Consider the following 24224-nt stretch of genomic DNA (forward strand, 5'->3'; position numbering starts at 1 on the left):
GAGGCCCAGGCTTCAGTCATGCCTGTCCCCTGCAGCTGGGTGATGTTAGTCCCTTTCTGCTCTAGCTGGTGATAGGGGTTGAATTCTATCTCCTAAAAAATAGAGCATTTTGAAATTCTAACCCCCACTACCTCCGAATGTGATCTTTGGAAATAGGGTTGCTGCAGATGTAATCAGTTGAGACGAGGATGTACTGGAGTAGGTTGGCCCTAATCCAATATGACTGATGTCCTCCTACAAGGAGGGAAGAGCGCCTGATGAGGACTGCCAAGTGACAAGAAAGCAGAGATTGGAGTGATGTCGCCACAAGCCAACCGATGCCTGGGGCTATCCGAAGTTGGATAAAGCAAGGATTCTCCTCTGGAGGCCTCAGACAGCCCTGGCCCTGCCAACACCTCGATTTCAGACTTCCAGCCTCCAGGACCGTGGGGGAATATATTTCCGCTGTTTGAAAGTCACTCACTTTGCAGTACTTTGTTATGGCAGCCCTCCGACCCGAATTCCGCTGCTTTGAGGGGAGTTTCTGTCACTTGTGACCAAAGGTGCTGTCTCAGAGTCTGAAGTGAGAAGGCGTTCCTTGATTTTAAAAATTAAAAGCTTTTTGCATCCAAGTGCCTTGCAACACAATTTTTTTGTGGGTTCAGCTGTTTCCTCAAACTATTAAAAGCAGATTACATACCCAGCCACAGTCCTTGACTTTTGCAGTAATATAACTTTCTCCTGAGAAATGATATGAATGAAATGAAATGTATGCAAATTATACAAAGGATGGTACTGGTTATCCAGCCTGCACACTGGATTCAAACTTCGAAAGGCAACAATTAGTGCTGGTTAATTTCGGGGAGAGCCTGGCACCCACTGAACTAAGAACTCCTGGGGATAATAAAAGACAGTTTCCTTCTGCTTCCTTTTCAATTAAACTATCAGATATGCAAACACTTTACTCATTAGCTTTTCATTTAGCTAAACTCCCAAGAAAACTCTTAGAAGCCTGGCACTTCTGGCTGCTAGTTTTCTGCAACTGATTTTAGATTTGTAAATGCCTAACAGCAGGTGCCATTCCCTGGGCTCCCAGGGTTCTCAGAGAGAAGGGCTTCTGATGAGGACAAGAATAAGGCTTTTGCCCCTTTCTCACAAACAGGAGGAAAAGCCTGAGAAGGAAGAACACTGGTTTTCAGATAGAGAATTGTGACCGTCACAAAAACATCTAACCTGGAACTTCAGAAGGTAATCTTGCTTGGAATAAGGGTTTTTGCAGATGCCATTAAGGTAGGGATCTGGAGATGAGGGTCATCCTGGATTCTGGTGGCAAGAGAAGGGCAAACAGATTCAGAGATGCAGAGAGGAAGGCCAAAGATTGGAATGATATGTCCACAAGCCAAGGAATGCCCAGGATTGCCTGCGGCCACCAGGGGCTAGGAGAGAGCTAGGGACGAGTTCTCCATCAGAGATTCCAGAAGGAAACAATACCTGCCCACGCCTTGATTTCAGTTGTCTGGCCCCCAGAATTGTGAGAGTATAAGTTTCTCCTGTTTTAAGCCACCAAGTTTGTGGTACTTTGTCACAGTGGTTCTAGGAAACTAACAAAGGGCATCTCCAAATGCACAGACCCTAAAGGGGGAGCACAGTCGGTGGTGTGGGTCTGTCCTGTTCACAACGCACACTCTACAGCATTACAAAACACTTGGAATTTTCCAGGTTTTACAGAAATCTCCTCATAATCAACCATGATGCTAACCTAAAACTTGCTCTGAACCCTTCAGTCATGCAAAATCATTTATTAACTCACCACTTGGATGCAGTGCTGAGCTGGGAGTAAGTCAGGCAGAAGCTTAGTCCCCTCCTTTAGAAAGGCTAATGTGGAGGGGCGCGCCTGGGTGACTCAGGTGGTTAAGCATCTGACTTCCACTCAGGTCATGATCCCAGGGTTCTGGGATGGAGTCATGAGTCAGTCTCCGGGCTCAGAGGGGAGTCTGTTTCTCCCTCTGCCCCTCCCCGCCCCCCCCCCTCCCCCCCGGCTTACACGCACGTGCTTGTACGCATGCGCTCTCTCGCAAGAATAAATAAAACCTTAAAAAAAAAAAAGACTAACATGGAGTGTCACCATGTGACAATGTGAAGCAAACAAGACATTATCTTTGACTGTTGACCAGTAATTATTTATATATACAGTTATTCTTTTGTATTTGGTATGATTTCTTGATGGAAGGTAGAGATGGAGGTCATTATATCCCCATTAAAAAGGAGTCATAAATCAACAAAGCACTGACACTGAGTCATTGCCAAGTGAAGAAAAGGAAACTGTAGAAAACTATGCACAATGTGGTCATATTTGTGTAAAAAAGAGTATATACCCTCCCATGTGGATCTGTACATAGGAAACAGGAGCAAAGCAAGGTACAGAACTCTACATTCTGTAGGGCAAAATTTATGTGACTAAACATGTTGATGCATGCCAGGGAGAACAGACTGGACGTTCAATCAGTAGCCACCTCTGGGGAGCGGGGCTGGGGAGTGAACGGAGATATTTACTTTTACCTTATATCAGGGTTAGCAAACTGCAACCTGTGGGCCCAATCTGGCTCACAACCTGCTTTTATAAATGAAGCTTTATTGGACAGTCATGTCCATCTATTTATCTGGTACCCACAGCTGCTTTGGACTTACGCAGCAGGGTTGAGTAGTTGAGATAGAAACAGTATGGTCCACGAAGCTGAAAATATTTACCATCTGGCCCATCACAGAAAGAGTTTGCTGTCCTTTGCTTTTTCTGGTACAATAAGCAGAGAAGTAGTTGAAGGGTGCAGCCTGGGGTGTGCTGGGGGTTGGGGAGGTACCAAACTGCTCTGAGGTCCACTTGTGGCTTCCTCACCAATGGGCTATGCCTTCTTGTGTTTCTTGGGTCTAGTGTCTTTAACTTTAAGAAGGTCAGAGTAGATTAAATCTGTGGAACTTTTCCTGCCATGATTAGTTCTTAGGAATCTTGAGCAGGAATTTCCTTTAACACAGAAAAGCAGGTGGAGAAGAGATCTTTCTGGTTGGTGAAAGGTCAAGTCTGGAAACCAGCCAACTGAGTTGCAGCTCTTGTTGGTATGAGTTTAGATTAGGCAAGGCCCCAGTTACCAAATGGCTCTAGCCTGGGAGTGGCATGAGTGAACAATTAACCAGTCAGAAACTCCTTTCTCATACTCTCATTGCACAGCAAGTTCAACTGCAAATCGCAAGACATATTTACCAGTGAGCTTATCCAAGGCCATTATGGCACTTGAGAAGCTGCGTTAAAAAGTCAAAGTCCCTCCAACCTCACTCAGGGATGGTTAAAGGGCCAGTAAGTGGCTGTTTTCTTTGTGATGGATGACCCACTGGGGTTCACCCACAGATTCCTCACACATGCCCTAGCTGAGCACTTAGTGGTCCTGCCCCAGTGCTGGAGGGCCTCTGGAGCTTTGTCACATCCACAAATAGCATGTGGGTGTCACCTTCCTGCCTATCAAGCCTCATACCGAGGAAGATGGGAATCAGCTAGGTTGGCCCAAACCTGGGTGAAACTTGATTATGTGCCAAGAAAAGCTTCCACGGACCAGCCTGACGAGGCTGCAGACCCTGCCCTGCTAGAGCTGTCATCAGGACTTAGATGCTGGAAAATTCAGCTGTCAGACAATGAGGGACCCGCAGCTGACATGCCAGCAGAAGCTGCCTCCATTCCACCCGGGGACTCACACCAGCGTGGAAACCCCTGGGCGTGAGCATAGTAAACAACTTCCACCTCAGCTCTACGTAAAGACAGCAGTTCTGCCATCTTAGAATGGGTTAGAGAATTACATCTGGATGTCTGCAAAGGCTCCTGAACTTGGCTTTCTACTTCAGCCAAAGAACATCCCGGGACCAACCAAACTCATAAAGACTGGTGTGAAGGCAAGCCAGGCGACTGGAAGCACTTGGTTGTGTTAAAAATGCAGAAGAAATGCTGACACTCACAATTTTTAGGCTTTTTCACAGAAATTTCTACCCACAACTGCCCAGTGGAACTCCCCCCACCCCTCGGTTGAAGTACACATGGCAGCTGAAATTTTTACTAGTAGATGTGTTTACACAAGAAAAACAAGAGCTTAGTCAATTAAGCTCTATCAGTTCAAAAAAGGGACATGACATACAAGCTAGCTGTCCTTAGAGATGAACTAATAAGCTCGTATTTATAATACTTAATATAATTATTACAGTTATTATAAATAATATTTATAAGCTCCAACAGTAAGGAAGAGAGGGAGGAGGTGAAGTCTGAGGTTTCATTCATTTGGCAAATAGGGCGGACCTGTGAGGCAGACACCTGATGAGGAGGAGAAGGCGGCCCTAGAAGGTGGGCTTTGAAGACAGACACCTTGGATTCAAATTCTGACCCTGCTAGTAATCATCTGTATGCCTTGGGGCAGCTGCTCTGAGCTTCAGTTTTGTCATTTGCGAAACGAGGATGAGAGTAATAGTGAGTACTGCGTGCAGAGTTGGTAAAAGGACTTTAACGAGCTACAGAGCATAACGCTAAGCGAAATGAGTCGGTCAGGGAAAGACAATTACCATATCATTTCACTCGTGTGGAATTGAAGAGACAAAACAGAAGAACTTATGGGAGGATGTGAAGGGAAAAAAAGAAAAAAGAGGGAGGGACACAAACCGTAAGAGACTCTTAAAGATAGAACAAACTGAGGGTGGACGGAGGCGGGTGGGGGAGGGCCTAGATGGGTGATGGGTTGTAAGGAGGGCAGCTGCTGAGGTGGGCACTGGGTGTTGTATGTAAGCGATGAATCACTGAATTCTACTCCTGAAACCAATATTGCACTGTGTGTTCACCAACTAGAATTTAAAGAAAAATTTGAGGAAAAAAGAGGGACTTGAATGAGATAGGTTTATAAAGTACAAAGGCAGTAACTACAACCACAACCGTCCTTTATTAGATACTTCTGCCCTCAAGGAGCTTACCCTGCAGAGGGGTGGTTGACCCAGAAACAAGTGCCTACAAGAGGATAAGACTGCTGTGTAATGTACCGAGGGAGGCGGGTGTCAGGGAGAAAATCTTCCAAGGATGCTATGCAGGGGAGTCAGGGAGACATCCCGGAAGAGGGGCACTCAGATTTAAAGGGGAGGAGGCCTTTATGAAGCCGACAGTCCTTCCTCCCACGACCCCTTCCCATTCATCCATTCACCCGTCCATTTACTGAGCACTACCCTCTGTCAGAGAATGTTTTAGGTGCTGAGGATATGGCTGCACCTGTCACGAAGTTTACATTCTAGCAACAGGCGGCAGAGAGTAGACAAGTGTACGAGCACAGAAGAATTTTAGATCATGGGGCAGGGTGGTGGTGCTGGTGGGGGAGTACCATGAAGAAAATAAAACAGGTCCAGGGGATAGAAGATGACCTAGGGTTGGGCAGGTGGAGACAGCTTCAGCTACGGTGATCAGGGGAGGCTTCTCTAAGGAATGGCAGGCAGGGTGAATAATGAGTACCCCAAGACTTGGGGGAAGGATGTTCCAGGCAGAGAACAGCGAGTGCAAAGCCCCTGAAATGGAAAGAACAAGTCTTGAGGGACAGAAAGCCAGAAAGCAGGCCAGGCGGCTGGTATTAATGAGTGGGACAGATGTAGGTGACCAGGAGGCAGAGCAGAACCTTAATCATAGAGGGCTGGGTAAGCTGAGATAAGATTTTTCAATAGGTTTTTATAAGTCTGAGGTTTAAAGTCAAAACAAAAAAACCCAGTCAATAACATTTTTTTTTTTCTCACGCTTTCAAACTCTATAAAAAACACAAAGGGAAGCCTGGAAATCTACCCTGTCTCCCCCCCAGTCCTCAGGCCCTCAATTTTGTTATGTAAGAACCAACACCCTTCTTTAATCTATTGCCAGAACCAGATACACTTTGCATCCTAAACAAGCTGCCAAAACAAAGCAGAACGCTGGGCTTCAACTCTCTGTAAGAGGATGTTCTAAACTTTGCAAAAACACACTTCTCCATCTTTCAAGTATGTTTATTTGGACAAGGTATACGGATATATGCACGGATGCAAGAAGCCAGCTGCAGAGAACCAAGACAAACCAGCAAAATGATTATTTAGCAGGAGGGAAAGATAAAAGCAGTCTCAAGTATAAGCAAACATTTCTGCTTCATCTAATGTTTATGAGCAAAACATGACCTCAATGTGAAGCAATGCTGAGGAGGACACAGACGCATATTTGCCAAAACCATTCTGGGCTTGGTGAACAAGAAAAGTAGCAGGGTGTGTTTCCTCTTTTACTAGGGGCCCCATTCCCCGAGGCCACACCTGGGTGCTCATACAGACTCATAGCAGCGGCTGTGCTTAGGAAAATGGAGCTGGGGTCTGTGTACACACAACAGCATGAAGACCATCTTCAGCTTCTCTCCCATTTCAAGCCGTCTGCCTTATTTGGACACCCTAAGTCCTGACACCTGGTTCAGGAAATGGGGGCTCATTCCAACCTCCCAAGAGACACCCCCCCAATACTCTAGGATGCCATGTCAGGATACATAGTGTTAAGGAGGCATTATTTTTTCATTTGTGATCTACAAGTTCTTTCTTTTGACCAGATAATTTTCAACAAAGAGGCTGAGAAGAGCATGCTTTTGGGTTAAATCTTAGTGTTGGTCTGCTTTTTAGATGATTAAGTCTGTGCAGCATCTTTAGCATGTGGGATTTTAAATAACAGCAGAAGTTTAATTTCTGGACCTCATGAAGAAAAATTTATAAAGCTCCCCCATTCCGAATTCTACAATCCGTAGATCTGCTTTTTCTGCATTCTTAAAAGATCCCTCTGGTAGTCCCTCAAACATTAAAAGCTGCTTTGATGGGAACTGGATTTGTCCTTTTGAAAAAATTGCAGACAGACTATGTGAACATGGCATGTGAGCTTCTCACAGACCAACCTCCTGGGTGGTCTTTCTATGGAAATCATTGACGGTCATTCACTTATTCATCAACTACTGAGCAACCAATATGGGTAGACACTGTGCTGCATCTTGGGGATAAAATGGACCTAAAATACTAGCATTCTTTGTGCTCATGGGCCTTAGGTCTAGTGAAGGGGGGAGTGAAATTGAATAATGAGAAAATGTTTCTAATAGAGCACATGGTGTATGTATGATATGATACACTGGTACCTCTAGGTAGAGGTTTAAAAGGATGGTTTTCAAGGTAAAAGGAAGGTTTGCTTTGCAATGGAAAAGCAGAAAACATAATTTGTTGGTAACACCATGGGCCAGTCCAACCCTGTCACCAAGAATGGACTCCAACAAGCAGAGGCATTTCCTGACATGTCCGGCCAATGCCAAATGCTACCCTCCCTCCCTGCCCAGCTGGGCTTGAGGAGAGTCTTCCCCAGAGTGGCCTGTCTTCTCCCGTTTGGTGGTAGCTCCTGGAAGTCATGGTGCTCAGTGCAACCTACCACGTTCTTGGAGAAATGCCATGAAAATGTAACACACATAACTGGTTTGCAAGAGAACTATTTTATGAGGTTATGAATGTATACTTATAAAATTTAAATCTGCAATTGCAACATGGGTCCACCCAAAGAAGTAGGGTTAGGGTTAGGGTTAGGGTTAGAAGTGGAACTATGAGAAATTAGCTATTTCAGATGTTTTATATCAGTGTTTGTTTGCTACAACTTCACTCACTCTGTGATCTGTTATTAACCGTTGAGAGCCAATAAGCAGCAGCACGTGTTAAAGGTATAGGAAAAATAGTAAATGAAAAAAAAAAATTCAGCCATGGACCTTACTGTTATCTGTGCACTAGAGAAAGGCTGTGACTATTCTATTTCATTGGCAAGAGAAACCCAATTCCTAGAAAATCAGAAAGTTTGAGGCCCATTGGCATAGAAGGAGAAAGGAAAAGAGAAATGAAAGCACTGAGTTCCAAAAGAAAAACCCAAATACGCGTGCCCAGATTTACTCAGAACCCACATATCAAAAAACCTATATTTGCAGACGTGATAAGTTATGGGTAATTATTTGCTTTATAAAGTGGGCTATTACATGAGATCCCCTTTTTAAAAAAACAGTACATTCCTGGGATGCACTTAAGATGAGATTCACTTTAGAGAAGTCAGACTACTATACAACCAAGGCACTGTATCAAGCAAGGCCCGTAAGGGAGCCTGACAGGGGCGGCCAAGAGCAGAAGAATGTATATCCAGAATAGTGTTTAACCCCTGCTGCCCAGCTCAGGCCAGGACGTGACTTCCAACAAAAGTGGAACAAAACAAAAACCAACATAGTCAGGGCAAAGTATCTGTCCTGTCACTGCTCCTTTGACTCAGCCACTGGCCCTTGGGGTCTGGCCCCCTTCCTCATAGCCCTCCCTTCCTCTCTGTGGCAGCTGGTCTCAAAAGTGGTTTCTTTACAGCAGTGGTTCACCTGGCCGGTGATCCTGCCCTTCAGGGAACACCTGGCAACATCTGGAGACATTTTTGGTTGTCACAACTGGGGAGGGAGGGTTACAGTCAGCAACGAGTAGAGGCCAAGGGATACTGCTAAACACCCCACAGGACTATCCTCCACAACAGAGAACCATCCCGTCCAAAACGTTAATAGTGCGGAGGCTGAGAAACTCTGGTCTACAGGAGGCAAAATCATGATCGTCCCTCTAGATTTGGGATGCAGGGACTGAGTATTTTGGACTTTTCCATCTTTTTAAGGGAGCTATTATTATTTGGAGGGAAAAACCTGCAGATCTGTTGTCCTGATATGATATTCCCTGAATCAGCTGGATAAGCCACGATGCAAGGGTTAGACCCATTGACACATAAAAATGGCTGAGCACCCACTTGAAAACATTTGGTCAAAACATGCATTCAAAGAACTATAATGAGACACTTGGCAAGGCCGCATACTTAGTCTTAAAAAGCTTTCTCGAAAGTAATTTATGCCAATGAGCTGTAGCAAATTCACCTATTCTGTAAGTACACCATGACTCAACAAGCCTCTTGATCCATTATAGAATGGCAACAATTGTAATTTAATGAGTTATTTTCACTTACTTGTCAGAACCTGTTTGGATAATCTAAATAACTTCACATCCTCTTAACATTCCTCATGAGACCGTCTCAGAGAAAACAGGCTCAATTTTCTTTTAAATCCCCAATCCAGTTAAGTGACAGATGAAGCTGCTATAGCACTGGGCTTTGGGCTAGATTTTTTCTTTCCCTTTCCAAAATCAGAAATCTATTTCTTTCACAGTTGAGATTTTCCTCAGCTCATTCCTCCTTTAGAGCTAGTGTAGCATATTTAAAAATTTTTTTTTCCTAAAAAATAAACTTTAGAGCACGGTTTAAGAAGCAAGTTTTTAGGAAAACTATTTTCAACCCAAAGGCAAAAGTCTCTAGGTTGCTTTCACTTCATGCTCAAAGATGGTGGGACAGGTAACAGACAAGCCTTTTCAATCTGTGGCTACAACAAAATATGAATAATACCAGAACGTTTTGCTTCCCCCTTTTCATTCATGGGGAAATTCTTAAAAAAAAAAAACCCACACATAAATAGTAACAAGTAAATCTACTCAAGTCCCTGCACCACCAAATCCCCCAAATAGGACTCCAAAACCCTTTCATCTCAAATATAAATTCCACAGAGCTCCACAAACCACAGACAAAAACAAAACAAAATAACTCTGGAAACCACATTCTCCTTTCAGTCTTGGGGGCAGTAGTCTGAAAAAACACAAGCACTGTTAAAAGGTCAATAAACCAGAACTCTCAAATAACCCGCCTTTCCTGCTCTTTACTCTATCTAGTACTGTATCAAGGAAAAAAACCTCCGAAGTTCATTCTGTATCGTTAAAAACCCCCAAAGAGTTTAAGTAAAAACGTAGTTCAGGCCAACGCAAGCGGCTTCTGCGGCCAGCACGCAGCCAAGCACATCTGGAGGACCCCGGGCGGGGTCGGGGGGCTGGGGCTCCCGGGTCACCAAGGAAGCCAGGAATCTCACGTCTGCCTTGCAAAGCGAAGGACAGACAGACGCCTCGCGCGCTGCCTGCTTTACCTTCTGCCAGGGTTCCTCCTCTTCTACTCCTGCTCCCTGGCGGGGCTGAGCTGGGAGCGCCTCTGGGCTTCCAGCTCGGAGCGCGGCAAAGAGGCTGGTGAACGCCGGCCCCGGCCCCACAGACGGGACGGGCCCCACACACCGGGGTACCCTGCCCTCCTGGGTCAGGTGCGCGGGCTTCTCTCCGAAGCTAGGCAAAGGCGCCGCTCCAGAGACACACACGCCGGAAAAGAGAGCGGGGCAGGCGTTCTCACGCCTCCTCCCCTCGCTGTACTCCCTAGTTCAACACACCAGCAAACCACTACGGGCCAGTCCAAGTTCCCACAAAAAGGAGGGGGGTAGCTTTTGTCTTTTTTTTTTTTTTTTATTAACGCAGGTTGGGGAAAGTACCATTCTTTCAGAGTCACTCAACTATAGCCTGCATCACACATCTGACTGGCATTGTCCCCAAGTCAGAGGCTTGCACGGAAACCAGATTCTCAGGCTTTTTTAAGTTTCTTTCCTGGATTTGAGATGAGGGAAAGGTGTTTCATTGGAGCACAGTTAACAGCTGGTAACCTTGTCCTTCAAGTGCTGCCTCTGAGGCACATATTATGAAATCCTTTATGGAGTAAAATTGAGAACGACTTGATTTTGATTCCCATTGGTTATTCAGAATTTTCTGATTTTCAGGGTCATATTTTTTTTTTTTTTTTTTTAGAGAGAGAAATGTGACCCAAAAATGACTTTGCTCATCAAGCTTCCTTGAGTCGTATTTTTGGTAGAGTTCACACTGTGCTCTTTTATTGCAGCCAAAAAAATCAACAGAGACCTTCTATATTCCAGGCACTTTACACACATAACCTCATTGCCAACTAAACCCTTCTGCAGAAATCCCAGATGAGCCAGTGACAGAAGGTGAAGCCACAGGCTGTTCATATATGTGAACAGACAGAAGGAGCCAGAAACCTTCTACTCTGATAGCACAGCACTTTTTAACGACTGAGCCACCCAGGCGCCCTGGTGATGGGTATTAAAGAGGGCACGTTCTGCGTGGAGCACTGGGCGTTATACGCAAACAATGAATCATGGAACACTACATCAAGAACTAATGATGTAATGTATGGTGATTAACATAACATAATAAAATTAAAAAATAAAATAAAATGAAACTGTGACAATTTAAACTGCAAATTTCAAATATACCATAAAAAAAAAAAAAGAAATGTAAGGTTTTTAGCAACAAAGCAGTGCTTCTAAGATGAAGAGGAAGCTACTGGATTGCATATTACAATAATCAGAGGGCATTTTTTAACGTGTTTTTCTTTTAAGGAGTCAAAAGCCTCCATGAACGTGCCTCCACCACACCCTCATAGGGCCAGCTTTTCCCAGTGTGATCTGTTGCCCCCAACCCCCCTCCCCCACCAGAATCACCCAGAGCAAGGTGGCATGTTAACATGCAGATTCCTGGCCCCAGGCCTAGACCCCCTTGAATCAGAATCTCTGGGTGAGGCCTGGGAACCCACACCTTCAACCAGGTACCCAGGTGATTCTCATGCATAGCAGTTGTAGGATCCCAGCCTTAAAACCTTGGTGGTCAGGGACTGTATCTTTTATTTGTGTGATCCCAGAACTTTGTCCCACGCCTGGGAAATTAGCAGGCAGTCAACCGTTTGTCAGAGGAGTAAAGGAGACCCTCCTTACAAAGGAAAAGGGGAAACTCACCTGGGCTCTCAGTCATGGCTTGGAGGTACCGGGACACAGAATTGGGATCACCGATCCCCAGATTTCAGTGGTCTACTCTGCTGTATTTGGAGGATTGGCCCCTCTTTCAGATTTTATTTAACTATCTCTCTATCTTCCAAGATGGGGGGAAAGAGGATGGTTCATCTTCAGACTTACCGAGCAAATTGCCAAAGTTGTGAGTTTCCAAGTAAAAGGGGCCAAGAAATAATCACCATGTGGAGTCAAGAGGTTTGAGAAGTCTGTGCTTGGACAGTCCTTGTTGAACAATAACAAGAGGCCTTTCCTATTGACCTGCCTCTTGTCCATGCCTATGGATGTGATTTAGGGAAAGAAAATAAAGAGTAAAGAATTAAAGGGTGGGCACAGGGATCAGCTTGAAGTGATTCCAGATTTCATCCCTGTTTCCAAGACGCCTGCAGCTTTGAGTTTTGCTTTAGGGCCGTGAAAATAGGTAGTTTATAAATCGGTTTCATTTGTAAGGCTACTCCACAGTGTCCTTTTGGGGGAGAAATTACTGTATCAGTTCACTTCTACTGGGCTGTATGGGCCCCGGCCCTAACTGTCATTCTTCCTGACTAGCTGGCAAGCTCGAAACAGGTCCATCTGCTGGAATTGGCATAATATCCCTCACAAGGTGGGAAGCCGTGAGGTCCAGGAAGCAAGCACGTTCAGGTGGAAAACAAAAGAGAAGGAAGCCTGTTCCCAATAGGACAGGCAGGAGGGCAGCATTGCTACCTGGGGACCAAGGGAACCAAATGCTCCCCTGTCCCCTGGAGCATTCATCTCCTGGGCTTTGGGGCAAATTTCACATCCTTACCTAGAGAAAGCTATGCCCAGTATGGAAGTTGTCCTGGCGACCTTTGTGCCCCCCAGTTCAATGCTGAACCGGGAAAGGCTTTGTGGACAAAAGCACAAGGACAAAATAGAGCAGAGGTAGCTTGAGATGCCACCTTTTGTCCGTGTTGTCATGAATCCAGAAGCTAGAGAAGATGGCTTGAGACTCAAAGGGCTGCCATAATACCCATCAGAGGCACAACCCAGATTCCTGGAGAAAGGGTGTAGAAAGCCACCGGACTCTCTTGCCAACCACCAGTGGCCAGGTAGGCAGATCGAAGCGGATGGCAAGCATTTTCTAATAGGGCTCATCTTCCAGATGGAGAATGGGTCCAGGGGAGCCCACAGAAGCCAGTTTGCCTCATAATTAAACTAAAATAATGCTAGTCTTTAATGGAAAAAATTTAAAAAAATTTTTAGTTTCTAAAATGTATAGCCTACTTCCAAAAATTATTTGAAAAAATAGCATATTATAAGCATGCAATTAAACTAAATAGTAAAATCAAATCACACATTAAGTCAAAGAAACAAAACAAGGCTGGAAAGAAGTGACCTAAGACTTCAATAACAACAGCAAATGGAGATACTTTCCCACTTGCACCTGCCAGTGATGACCCATGCCTCAAAATCCAAAGCTGACTGTTTTTCTAATAGCTGACAAACAACTCCTACTCAGCCCTCACACTACTATGGATCCCCATTTAGCTTTTGTGTACCGATATACATTGCCAAAGATTAAAATCTTTTTCTGTTCCACCAAGAGACGGTCACAGAAATTACACTAGAATTCATTGAACACCACCTGTGCAGGGCAGGTGAGGCACCTTGGAATCAATCACTTAGAAGAAGGGGTATAATCATCCTTTAGTGGAAAAGCAGTAAAAGAAGTCATAAATAGGGCTGGGAATGGGAGCAGGTAAGCAACGGCAGGAAAGGAAAGGATTGGTGCTCTGGGTCTGAGAGAACAGGTACACAAGCCCTTCTGAGGCCCAGGAAGGGCCCCGGAGAGTAGAAAGGACAACTCTCATGGGTCATCACTTCTGTGCCCAGAACACTGGCCAGACCAGGAGACCCATCCCATCACTATGCTCTCTAGGCGAGCTGTCTCTCTGCTGTCAGATCCTGATCATTTCTTAAGTTCAATACCACCACTGACAATCACTCTCTGCCTCTGACGATTCTTTAATAGCCTTGGGTGCTTGAGTGCTGGGGGGTTGCCTGTACCCTCCAGGGGGTGTAGTTGTAGACTTGGACACCCTATTACTTTTACAAACGCACATTTCATATCTGAGAACAAGTCCTGTATCTTACATTTTCTTCTCTGGCCCCTAATATTGGGCCACCAGCATAACTTCAATACAACTTGTTCACTTCTCTGGAAGAGTCACATTCTACCACTTGGTTCAACTGTCACCCCCACCCCCACCAACACACACACTTCACCAGCAATAAGCTAAACTCTCTGAAGTTAACACTGAAATACAAAACATAGTTTTAACTCAAAATACAAATTCTTTTCAAAATGTCATATCCGGATAAGGAAGCCCTTCCATTTGTGCTGACAGGAAACGGGGTGAATTTTTTCATAAATATCAAAACTTTACTGCTTTTGAACACAGTCCTCTGTTACCCTGGTGACACATTTCTTCTTGTCATTAATGGAGGAGAAAGTGGATAACTTTGGGTGAATCAGATAGATTTTCCTCAAATCATTTATCAGGTCAATGTGCTTATATGTCCTACTGGGCCAATACCAAATCTGTTCACAATGGAGGGGACAAAATATGAGCACCAAGTGGCAACCCGTGGCCACCCAGGCAACCAAAAGTTGGGATGCTCAGGAAGGGAAAAAGCCTGGCATACAATGCTGCAGGAAGACAGTGATGGACTGGAATCCCCGATTCTCGTCCTTTACCCACTGTTCTTCTACCTAATAAGTTAAACCGTCAAAGACTGGAAGAAAGGAGAGAGACAGAAGGAAGGGACTACCCTCATTACTAACTAGGTCAGCGGTTTTGCCTGCCGTCTTTTTTTCAAATCCTGCAGCCCTGAGACGTGGTGATTAGTATTCTTATTTCACAGGTAAGAAAACAGAGAACAACAGGATTCCAGCTCCCTGTCTCCTGTATGTCTCTGCATAGACAGATGACAGATGGTGTGTGTGTGTGTGTGTGTGTGTGTGTGTGTGTGTGTGTGTATTTAAATTGGGACATTATTCACATACCATAAAATTCATCCTTTCAAAGTATGCAATTCAGTGGTTTTTATATATTCAGACTTGTGCAACCATCTCACCTCTATTTAATTCAAGAATGTTTTCATCAACCCCCCCAAAACCCTGTACCCATCAGCAGTCATTTTCCACATTCCCCTAGCCCCTGGCAACCACTAATCTACTTTGCCTCTGTGGGTTTGCCTATTCTAGACACTGACATTTCACACGAATGGAATCATATAATATGAGGTCTTTCGTCCCCAGCTTCTTTCACTGGGCATCATGTTTCCAAGGTTCATCCTTGTGGTAGCATGGTAGCAGCACTTCATCCCTTTTTGCTGAACAATATTCTATTGTGTGGATATGCCAGGTATGACTGTACATCCCATTTCTACAGTTTATTGTTAAGCTATAGTTTTAAATTAGGAAAGATGACTGGTATCCCTATATTGCCCGGCTTCACGGGAACTTCTTGTCAATCTACTGAGCTCCAGAGAGTCCTAGACTAGAGCTCTGTGAAGAAAGCATGCTGTCTAACCTGAGACAACTTCATCCATGTACAGTATTCTCCAAGGGCCATGCCAGGTGCCCTCATGGAGCCTACAGCTGATTAAAGGAGAGGAGACACTATGAGCTATGACTGCATAGACCAGACGCTGTGAGCTCTGGCTGCGTAGACCAGACGCTGCGAGCTATGACTGCATAGACCAGACACTGTGAGCTATGACTGCATAGACCAGACACTGTGAGCTATGACTGCATAGACCAGATGCTGTGAGCTATGACTGCACAGACCAGACGCTGTGAGCTATGACTGCAAAGACCAGACGCTGTGAGCTATGACTTGCATAGACCAGACACTGTGAGTTCTGGCTGCATAGACCAGACAGTGTGAGCTATAACTGCATAGACCAGATGCTGTGAGCTACGACTACACAGAAGTACAGGAGACTCTATGAGAGGGGTCACTGACTTTTTTTTTTTTTTCTAAAGATTTTATTTATTTATTTGAGAGAGAGAGAACGAGAGATAGAGAGCACGAGAGGGAAGAGGGTCAGAGGGAGAAGCAGACTCCCTGCCGAGCAGGGAGCCCGATGTGGGACTCGATCCCAGGACTCCAGGATCATGACCTGAGCTGAAGGCAGTCGCTTAACCAACCGAGCCACCCAGGCGCCCCGGGGGTCACTGACTTTCAATGACATTTTACATGGGTAAAAAGTAAACCAAACAAGCAGCAAATGTTTATCATCCCGAATATAGGTATAACAGTGCCGCTAGTAAGATAGACTTTCTGTTTCACCGGGAATGACAAATTTTGGTCCTTCAGCAAGTTATTTAGGGAAGGAAATGAATTGCCTGTGTTCTGCAATGATTACTGCCAGGTGGATCATGAAGCCCCGTGTATATGTGCCTATCTTCTGAGAACTGAGAGACCTGGCCTTTAAACGCGGTCTGTTACTAATTAGCCCCCGAGCTCCTGGCGCTCAGTAACCTCCTCTGTAAATGGAGGTCAATAGTAACTGCCTTGACCACTTTACAGGCCTGTTGTGTGAATTAAATATTTATGAGATCATTAACAAGCATTAAAAATATTATACAAGAGCAGGACATTGTGGTGTTTCACTGTCCCCCAAGACATAGACCATCTCAACCATTACTACCAGGATTCCTTGATTCTTTTTCCTCTCCCTAATCCTCAAAAACATTTGGGTTCAGAGTTAAGTGGAAGCGTGAATTCCTTTGAGCACAGTGGGAATGGGAAGAATGTAATCAGTTTTTGGTGAGAACATGGGGTGCCATGCTTGCTTTGCGTGTGTATGACAAAAACCGAGGAAGAACGGGGCAGGTGGCATTTCAGCCTGTCTTTTGCAAACGGCATCTTTGATGGTTGCAAACAGACTATATATCGGGCAAGTGCCACGGGAGAACCGCATTTCTTCTCACTATGTAACAGATGAGCCCAGAACAAGACCAGCCCACTGCCTATGGTTCTTATAGCATAACTTGGAATACCCGCACCTAAAGGAAAGAAGGGGCCAAGGGCCTCCACTTTACAATGTGAATTAATTTCACGGGAACATCCCAAACCTTTGTCCCTGGGCTTTGTGAAAACGCAGTCAAAAAGTTAAACCAAACAAATGTTGCCACTTGTTTTTAACCCCCGGGAGAACCAAGGACAAGGATTTGGCTGAATCATGTCGTGATTCCACTTCCTCCGCAGCAGGGGTTCAGCAGGAGGGGTCTAAAGCACGTCTACACCCTGTCCTTTTGTCTGTCCATCGTTTTCAAGTTAACAGGTAAGACAGGACACCATCACCCAGGAGGTGTGAACAGGAAGGCACCGAAGGAGCAGAGAACCTGCCTTGGGCTGCATGGGAGGCTCTCACTCTTACACTGTGCAGTAGACAGGCTGAAGCATCACATGCTTGTCCCCAGAGGGCACGAGTGGCAAGTAAACACCATGCCACACAAAGACATGTGTCACCAGCTTTTCTGGAAAGAAAGGCACCTAGGACGGGAGGATTGATTTCCTGGGTGTGGTGACGTGGGGAAGAGGGAAAGGGAAAGAATAGGAGACCCAAGCAAGAAAAGCGCTGACAACACAGCTTTGCTTTGAGAGAAGAGCTGCAAGAGGAAGGCTCCGGAGGTGTGTAGTCTAGCAGGTGTCTGCTCAGGGAGGCCCCATCTGCAGAGGGAGCCAAGCTCCCTGGGGATGAAAGCATTTATCTTGAAGAAATCAGTGGAGTGCTGGGTAAACACAGAGCCCCTGGCAGAAGGGAATGGTGCGAGAGAGCTGAGAGATGCTGATGGAATAGCTCAAGACTTTGGTTTGCTGATGGAACAGCCCAAGACTGGGGGGAGGGGACAAGGGACAAACCCTTTTTCTTTACCCTCAACATTTCTCGTTCCAGTCTGACATTTGCTTTTTTTTTTTTTTTCCTGGTGCTGCCTTCATTTTGGAATTATTTTGTTGCTGTTTTCTTTCTTTATGAAGTCGGCAGGTAACCACATGCCTGCGCCCAGGAAAGGAATTTTGTTAGAGTAAGAGATCTCCAAGGGCCATTCACCAAAGAGGGGAGGAAATTCATACCAAAGGGATGCCCAATGTCTGCTGACATCTATGATCTAAGTCTGAAGTCTCCTGTAGCTTCCTGTACCGTTAGCCTGCTAAAGCAGGAGGAGGGGAGAGGAGCGGTGGTGGGAGGAGGGGGAGGAAGTTGCTTCAGAGGAGAGTTCTGAGATACAGATAGAGATAGAAGGCTATTGGCAAACTCAAGTTTTTGATTCTGGACTTAATTAGGAGGCAGGTTGTAAACATCTTCAGAAAGTTCCTGAATTTACAGGTTAATTAGCATAAGCTTTTACAGATGTACCATTTAGAGCAAGACCTCTCAAAAAAAGATAATCTTATGGCTGAAACCAAAACTGAAAGCCAGCTAATGATAAAGCTACAATTTGAGCGTATGCCCCATGCCAGTTTACAGGAAAATCTCTCCAGGAGAAAGAACCATTGACTCTAGCCCCTTAGACCTAAGACATGACATTTACAGAACTCGGGTCCTAAGAGCCAAGGAAACTTGGAGTCAAGCAGTGCAAGGCTTGGATATATTTTTAATGCCTGTACTGAAAAACTGAGGCTCAAAGAAGTTGAGACACTTGCCTGAGGTCCCACAGCTGGGAGTTCTAGAGCCAAGAGCAGAGCCCGGATTCCCTATCACGTGGAGCCCTTTTCATTAAAACACGTGAAGACTCTGCTCCCCAGTCGGTCAGGCAAAAGCTTTCTCAGGTGTCTGGAGACATCTCAGGTGAAAGCACCCAGAAAGGAGGCTATTGGGCACCTCTGATGCTTAGTGAGGGTCACTGGATGATACTTGTCTAAGTTCCCAGCTTGACTGGAGTGCATGTGAAGGGTGGCCCAGAAGATATGTCCACAAAAAATCTCTGGAACCTGTGAATGTTTGGAAAAAGGGCCTTTGCAGATGTAATCATTAAGCTAAGGATCTTGAGATGAGATCATCCTAGACTATCGGGGTGAGCCCTAAATCCAATGACGAGTTCCTCCTAAGAGCAAAGCAGAGGGAGCGATGACACAGAGAGAAGACACAGAGGGGAGGTCATGTGAAGATGAAGGCCGAATTCAGGGTCATGCAGCCACAGGCCACCACAGGCTGGAAGAGGCAAGGGAGAGTTCCCGCTGAGAGCCTCTGGAGGGAGCGTGGCCCTGCTGACACCTTGGGTTTGGACTTCTGGCCTCTGGAACTGTAAGAGAATAAGTTTCTGCGGTTTTAAGCCCCCACTGTGAGAGCAGATTCAGGAAACTAACACATTTACAATCTCTATGGATACAATCAATCAGAAGAAACAACAGTAACAAGATAAGGATCACAGAATGGAGAAGCAAAACATGGTATATCCATATGATGCAATATCATTCAGTCTTGAAGGAAATTCTGGCACATGCTACAACATGGATGAACCTTGAGGACACTGTTCAAAGCAAAGTAGACATACACACACACACCTGGATACTATATGATTCCACCTACATAAGGTGCCTAGAGTAGTCAAATTCATAGAGACAGAGAATAGGATGGTTGTTGTCGGGGCTTGAGGGGGAAGATGCAAATGAAGATTTACTGTTTAGTAAGTATAGTGTCTCCGCTTTACAAGCTGTAAAGCGTCAGGGAGATCGATGGTGGTGAGGGTTGCACCACATCATGGATATATTCAATACCACTGAACTGTACACTTAAAAGGGATTAAGATGGCCAATTTCATGTTAGGTGCATTTTACCACATTTTTAAAATGGAAGGGAAAAACCCAAAAGGCAGGGATCAAAGCATTTACAAATTCACAATCATAATGTTTCAATGATGGGGTCTGAGAATGAAAGCACGGGAGGAGGGTGGAGTGTTGAGACCTGTCGGGTTTATATGGGGAACCAAGCCAAGCTGACTCAGAAGTTGGTCACATGTCAGTGTGCTACTCAGGCAGGACATTTTTCTAGATCACACCCTTCTGAGGAGGTCGGCACTCCCGCTGGGTGGGTCTTGACTCTACCATGAAGCCCGTACAAACAACTCCCAGAAGTCCCAATTCTGCAGGCACCATGTGCAAAGCCTCGACAATGTCCACCTACCTGACAGACGGACCTCACTGAAACCTGAAGCCAAGGGGCAAGGAGCTCCTGCAGCTACCGCCAACACCCACTCCAGCGGGGGGAGCTGGGGGAAGCAGATGTTTCTACAAAATGGCATGTTCTTGGACCTGGTGTGTATTTTACACATTCCTTCTCACAGCTGTTGAACTAAATCTGAGGTCATCGATAGCCCCCCCTGTCTGCTGCCTCCCCAACTCTTTCTAGGGAACACAGTTCCCTCCGTGGACTGAGACAGCTGTTTCAATCCACGCCTTCTGTAAATGTGGCTGGCTCAAATCTGGGGGCTATGCTCAGTGTCTTCCCACTGCTCTTCCTACAGCCAAACATCTGGGAGATGGTTCTGATATTTTATTACTGTTGTTCTAAAATGCAATTTCCCCCTTGCTCCCAGCTCAATGGGTTTGTTTCAGTCTTATGCAGATCAAACTTGGGAACCCCAAAGTAAATGCTGTGAGGCACCCCCTCCGAGCTCCACGGAGGGATGAAAGACATGTTTAGGGGACGGGTAGGGAGCGCCCACCACCACACTTTGAGTCTTGTGGTCTGACCACCTGGACTTCATGCCGCACTCTGGATAGGGCACAACCAACTTCTCCAATAGCTTTCCTGCAGGGGTGCTTCTCCGGGGGCCCAGCATTGACCCCACTTGGGCCAGCTATTAAACTGGAAAGGCCATGAGAACTCTGCCTCCCCCCCAACTGTGTGTGGAGGTTGGGTCCACCTCTCGGGTTTCCCTCCTGCCAGTGCTCCCACTGTTTTGTGCCCTGAGTTCTGCAGTAGTCTCCTCCCTGTCTCTACCCTCACCCCCTTCCCAACCGTTATTTTAAAAATTTGAGGTAAAATTCACATCCATAAAAGAAACCATTTAAATGTAAACAATTCTGCAGCATTTAGGATAGTCACAATGTCATGCATTTACTGCCTTTATCTCGTTCCAAAACATGTCATCGCTCCAGTTGGGTACCAATGAGCACTTACTCTTATTTCCCGCCCCGCCCTGCCCCCCAACTCCAGGCAACCTCCAGTCTGCTTTCTGTCTCTATGGATTTACCTCTTCTGGGTATTTCATCTACATGGAAGCAAGCCGTATGCAGCCTTTTGTGTCTGGCTTCTTCCACTTAGCATAATGTTTTCAAGGTTCACCCATGTGGTAGCAGTATCAGAAGTCTTTCCCTTTTTAGGCTGAATAGTATTCCTTGTCCGTATATATCCACATTTTGTTGGTCCATTCATCCATGCATGGACACGGGGTTGTTTCCATCTTCTGGCTGTTGTAAACAGAGCTGCTATGGGTGTGGTTCCATGTGTATCTGAGGACTCCCATGCATTCTTTTATTTTTTAAAAATATTTATTTATTTATTTGGGAGGGAGCACGAGCAGGAAGGGCAGAGGGACAGGGAGAGAGACTCTCAAGCAGGCTGAGCTGAGCGCAGAGCCCAACACAACCCTGAGATCATGACCTGAGTCGAAACCAAGAGTCAGACACTTAACCGACCCGACCACCCAGGCACCGTCCCGTGCATTCTTTATACAGCAATGTGATCCAATCACGTTCAACTCCAACTCCAACTGCTTCAGTGGCTTCCCACCATTCTTAGGATAAAGCCCAAAGTCCTGAATATGACTCTCGAAGTCCTCACGCTCCGACCCCCTCCCCCGCTGCCCTAGCGTCATCTCTCACACCTGCGCTCCTGCCCATGTGACTTTTGTTTCTGCTCTGCTTGTCCTTCGCCTCTGGGCCTCTGTGGAGGCTGGTCCCTCTTCCTGGAAGCCCCTTCCCCAGGGTAAAAGACAACAGCTTGTAGCAGTCACTTCCTTATCTCCCCACTCCAATTAGCTACACTAGGTCCCAGCACAGAGCCAACGCAGGCCCTTCTGTGTCTCCCAGAGAGGTTCCCCCCCCCCCCCCCCGAGCCCCCCCAGAGCTTGCCCTGGGATTAGGGAAGCTATGCTAGACCTCGCTGGACAATCCCACAGCAGCTGCCCACAGACACTCGGGGGTCTCTTAGATTTGTGCCCAGGGTCTCTGAAACACACCCTGCTGGCAGGTTTGCATGTGGTTATGGGGATTCGGTGCCCTGGTGTCTGTCAAAGCTGCAGGACCAGTTGGCTGCCTTCCCAGGTGCTCCATGTCCTGACGTACCTCTGCCCAGGACACAGTCTCTACCCTGAAATGTGGGCCGGATATGAGGTAATCTTTTCTTTCTTTCTTTCTTTTCTTTTCTTTTCTTTTTTTTTTTATCAGATCTGGTTAAGGCCCCACAGGAGGGGTGGGGTGGGGGGGGCGGGGGGGTGGGGTGGGGCAGACACTCCCTCTGAACTCCGGCCCTTAATTCCACAGGACAGGCTCTGGCCCAAGAGGGGCTCCGCTCAGCCCAGAGGCAGCCGCTGGCGGGGCCGGGGCTGAGAAAGCAGGAACCAGGCTCTGTGGCAGGAGGCTGTCACACCTGAACCTGAGGGGTTGGCTCGGCCCAAGCCCCAGGGTGTTCTGGGTCACACAGGATGTGGTTTTTAAGGGTGGGGAAGTGTATGCCTTCACCTTTCACCCACCCTTCCTTTGCTTCAGCTCTGAGCCCCTGCTCCCTGAGCGTGCCCCCTCACAAAAGCACACCCGTACCCGTGAGAGCGCACGTGGACACGCACACACGTGTGCTTTCTGACGTCTAAAAATAGTCTCATATGACCCTTCCTTCTCCATAATTCCTAGTGGTCCCCCTACCACTTTGGATTAATTCTCCATCATTCCAACTGCGCGTGAACGTTTAGTGGAAACTGCCTGTGAAGACAGCCCGACCCATTAAATCTCTGAGAGAGCGATCCGTCATCGACACTACTTGCTTTCCTCCAGTGGTGAAGATGGAGAAAATGGAACAAGAGCCTCTTTTGTGTTTCTGACGACCTCTGAGGAACATGACGGTCGCTTTGACGGGAGCCACTTACCTCCAGGACTTTCCCTGTGATAAACTGGTGACAGGCTTCGCATTTCACCCCGAAGAGCCCCTGGTAGTCCTTTTCACAGTACGGAGCGCCATCCCTGCAACACAGAAGGCTGTTCAGCTCCTGGGAGGGGGGCCGAGGGGCCGGGAAGACACCAGGACCGGAGTCCTCGGAGCCCTTGTCCACAGAACGGCAGCATGCTGGCATTCTCCCCCACCCAGCATCCGCATGCCTGGAGACCCGGTCAGACATGGTCACAACGCAGGGAACCCCACCATGTGGACAGAGGGCTGTGGTTCTCCCGGCTACACAGAAATTACAGCCAGATCACCACATGGTTCCCCCTGCTGCTTCCCTGTTGTCTCAGGACTAACTAGCAAAACACTGGCACCATTCCCTCTCCCCACCAGGCCAGCTGGGCTTCAGATGTGGCGGCAGCATTCACCCTCCTCTGAGGAGGCCCCGAGGCCACCTTCCCCTCACAGCTTCCTTGAGCTCCCACATCATCACCTCCCGGCAGCGCTGAGATGCCGTGTCCTCCGCCCTCAGGAGGCCTGAGGGGCGCGGGGCCTTCTCATCCAGCCTCTCAAAACCTCCTTATTTACCTCCGAGCACAGTAAAAATGTTGTTTTCTAGGTGTGCCATTGAGTGGAAGAGTCAAAAAGCACCACTGCAGACAGCCCAGTTCCCTACTCCCACACAGCCTTCTGGGTTAGTTTAACAGTCAGTCGGGCACTTTCCCGTCTCTTCTTCCTTCGGCTGTGTGTCAGAAATCACCTGTGAAGTTTCTTCCTTCTGCTACAGGCGTTTGGGCTTCTCCCCGACCTACAGAATTAGATTTCTAGGGGGTGGGGCCCACGCTGCTTTTGTTGCTGTTGTTTCACTCTATTCTGAAATTAAATTCACGTAACTCTTTTGAATAGCTGAGATATTTAACCTGGTTGGAGAACATTTTTTAAAGCATAAGAAGGTTTATAGGGGAAAATTTGCCCTCATTGCCACTGGACCCCCATATTCATTCTTTTTTTCCTTAAATCAAAAGGCAACCACTGTAACTAGTTTCTCCAGGCTACACTAAAACAACAACAGCACAACACTTACTCTAGCTATTATCTGCAGCATCAGACTCTAACATGAACCCATTCCTGGTGGGTTGTTTTGTGCATTGGTCCTAATGCGCTCAGGGCTTAGACCCTGTGTGTGTCTTGGGAGGGGGGAGGTGTCTACAGATACATTCAAGACCTAGAAAGAGGACAAAGGTTCACTTACTGGTTCCAAGCAGGAAAAAAAAAAAAAAAAATGAGGGA

The 24224-nt window shown here is 46.5% G+C and overlaps 1 protein-coding gene across 20 annotated transcripts in view; it reads right to left on the minus strand.

Annotated features, from left to right (window-relative positions):
* Positions 1-24224, minus strand: part of ABLIM1 (actin binding LIM protein 1) — a 294439-nt gene that overhangs the window by 78419 nt on the left and 191796 nt on the right. For all 20 annotated transcript variants that reach the window (XM_027596949.2, XM_027596962.2, XM_027596956.2 and 17 more), the window contains exon 6: positions 22921-23014. In XM_027596949.2, the coding sequence (XP_027452750.1) occupies positions 22921-23014 (94 nt within the window). The remainder of the gene's footprint in view (positions 1-22920; positions 23015-24224) is intronic.

The sequence above is a fragment of the Zalophus californianus genome, chromosome 15 (assembly GCF_009762305.2).
Source record: "Zalophus californianus isolate mZalCal1 chromosome 15, mZalCal1.pri.v2, whole genome shotgun sequence".
Classification (NCBI taxonomy): Eukaryota; Metazoa; Chordata; class Mammalia; order Carnivora; family Otariidae; genus Zalophus; species Zalophus californianus.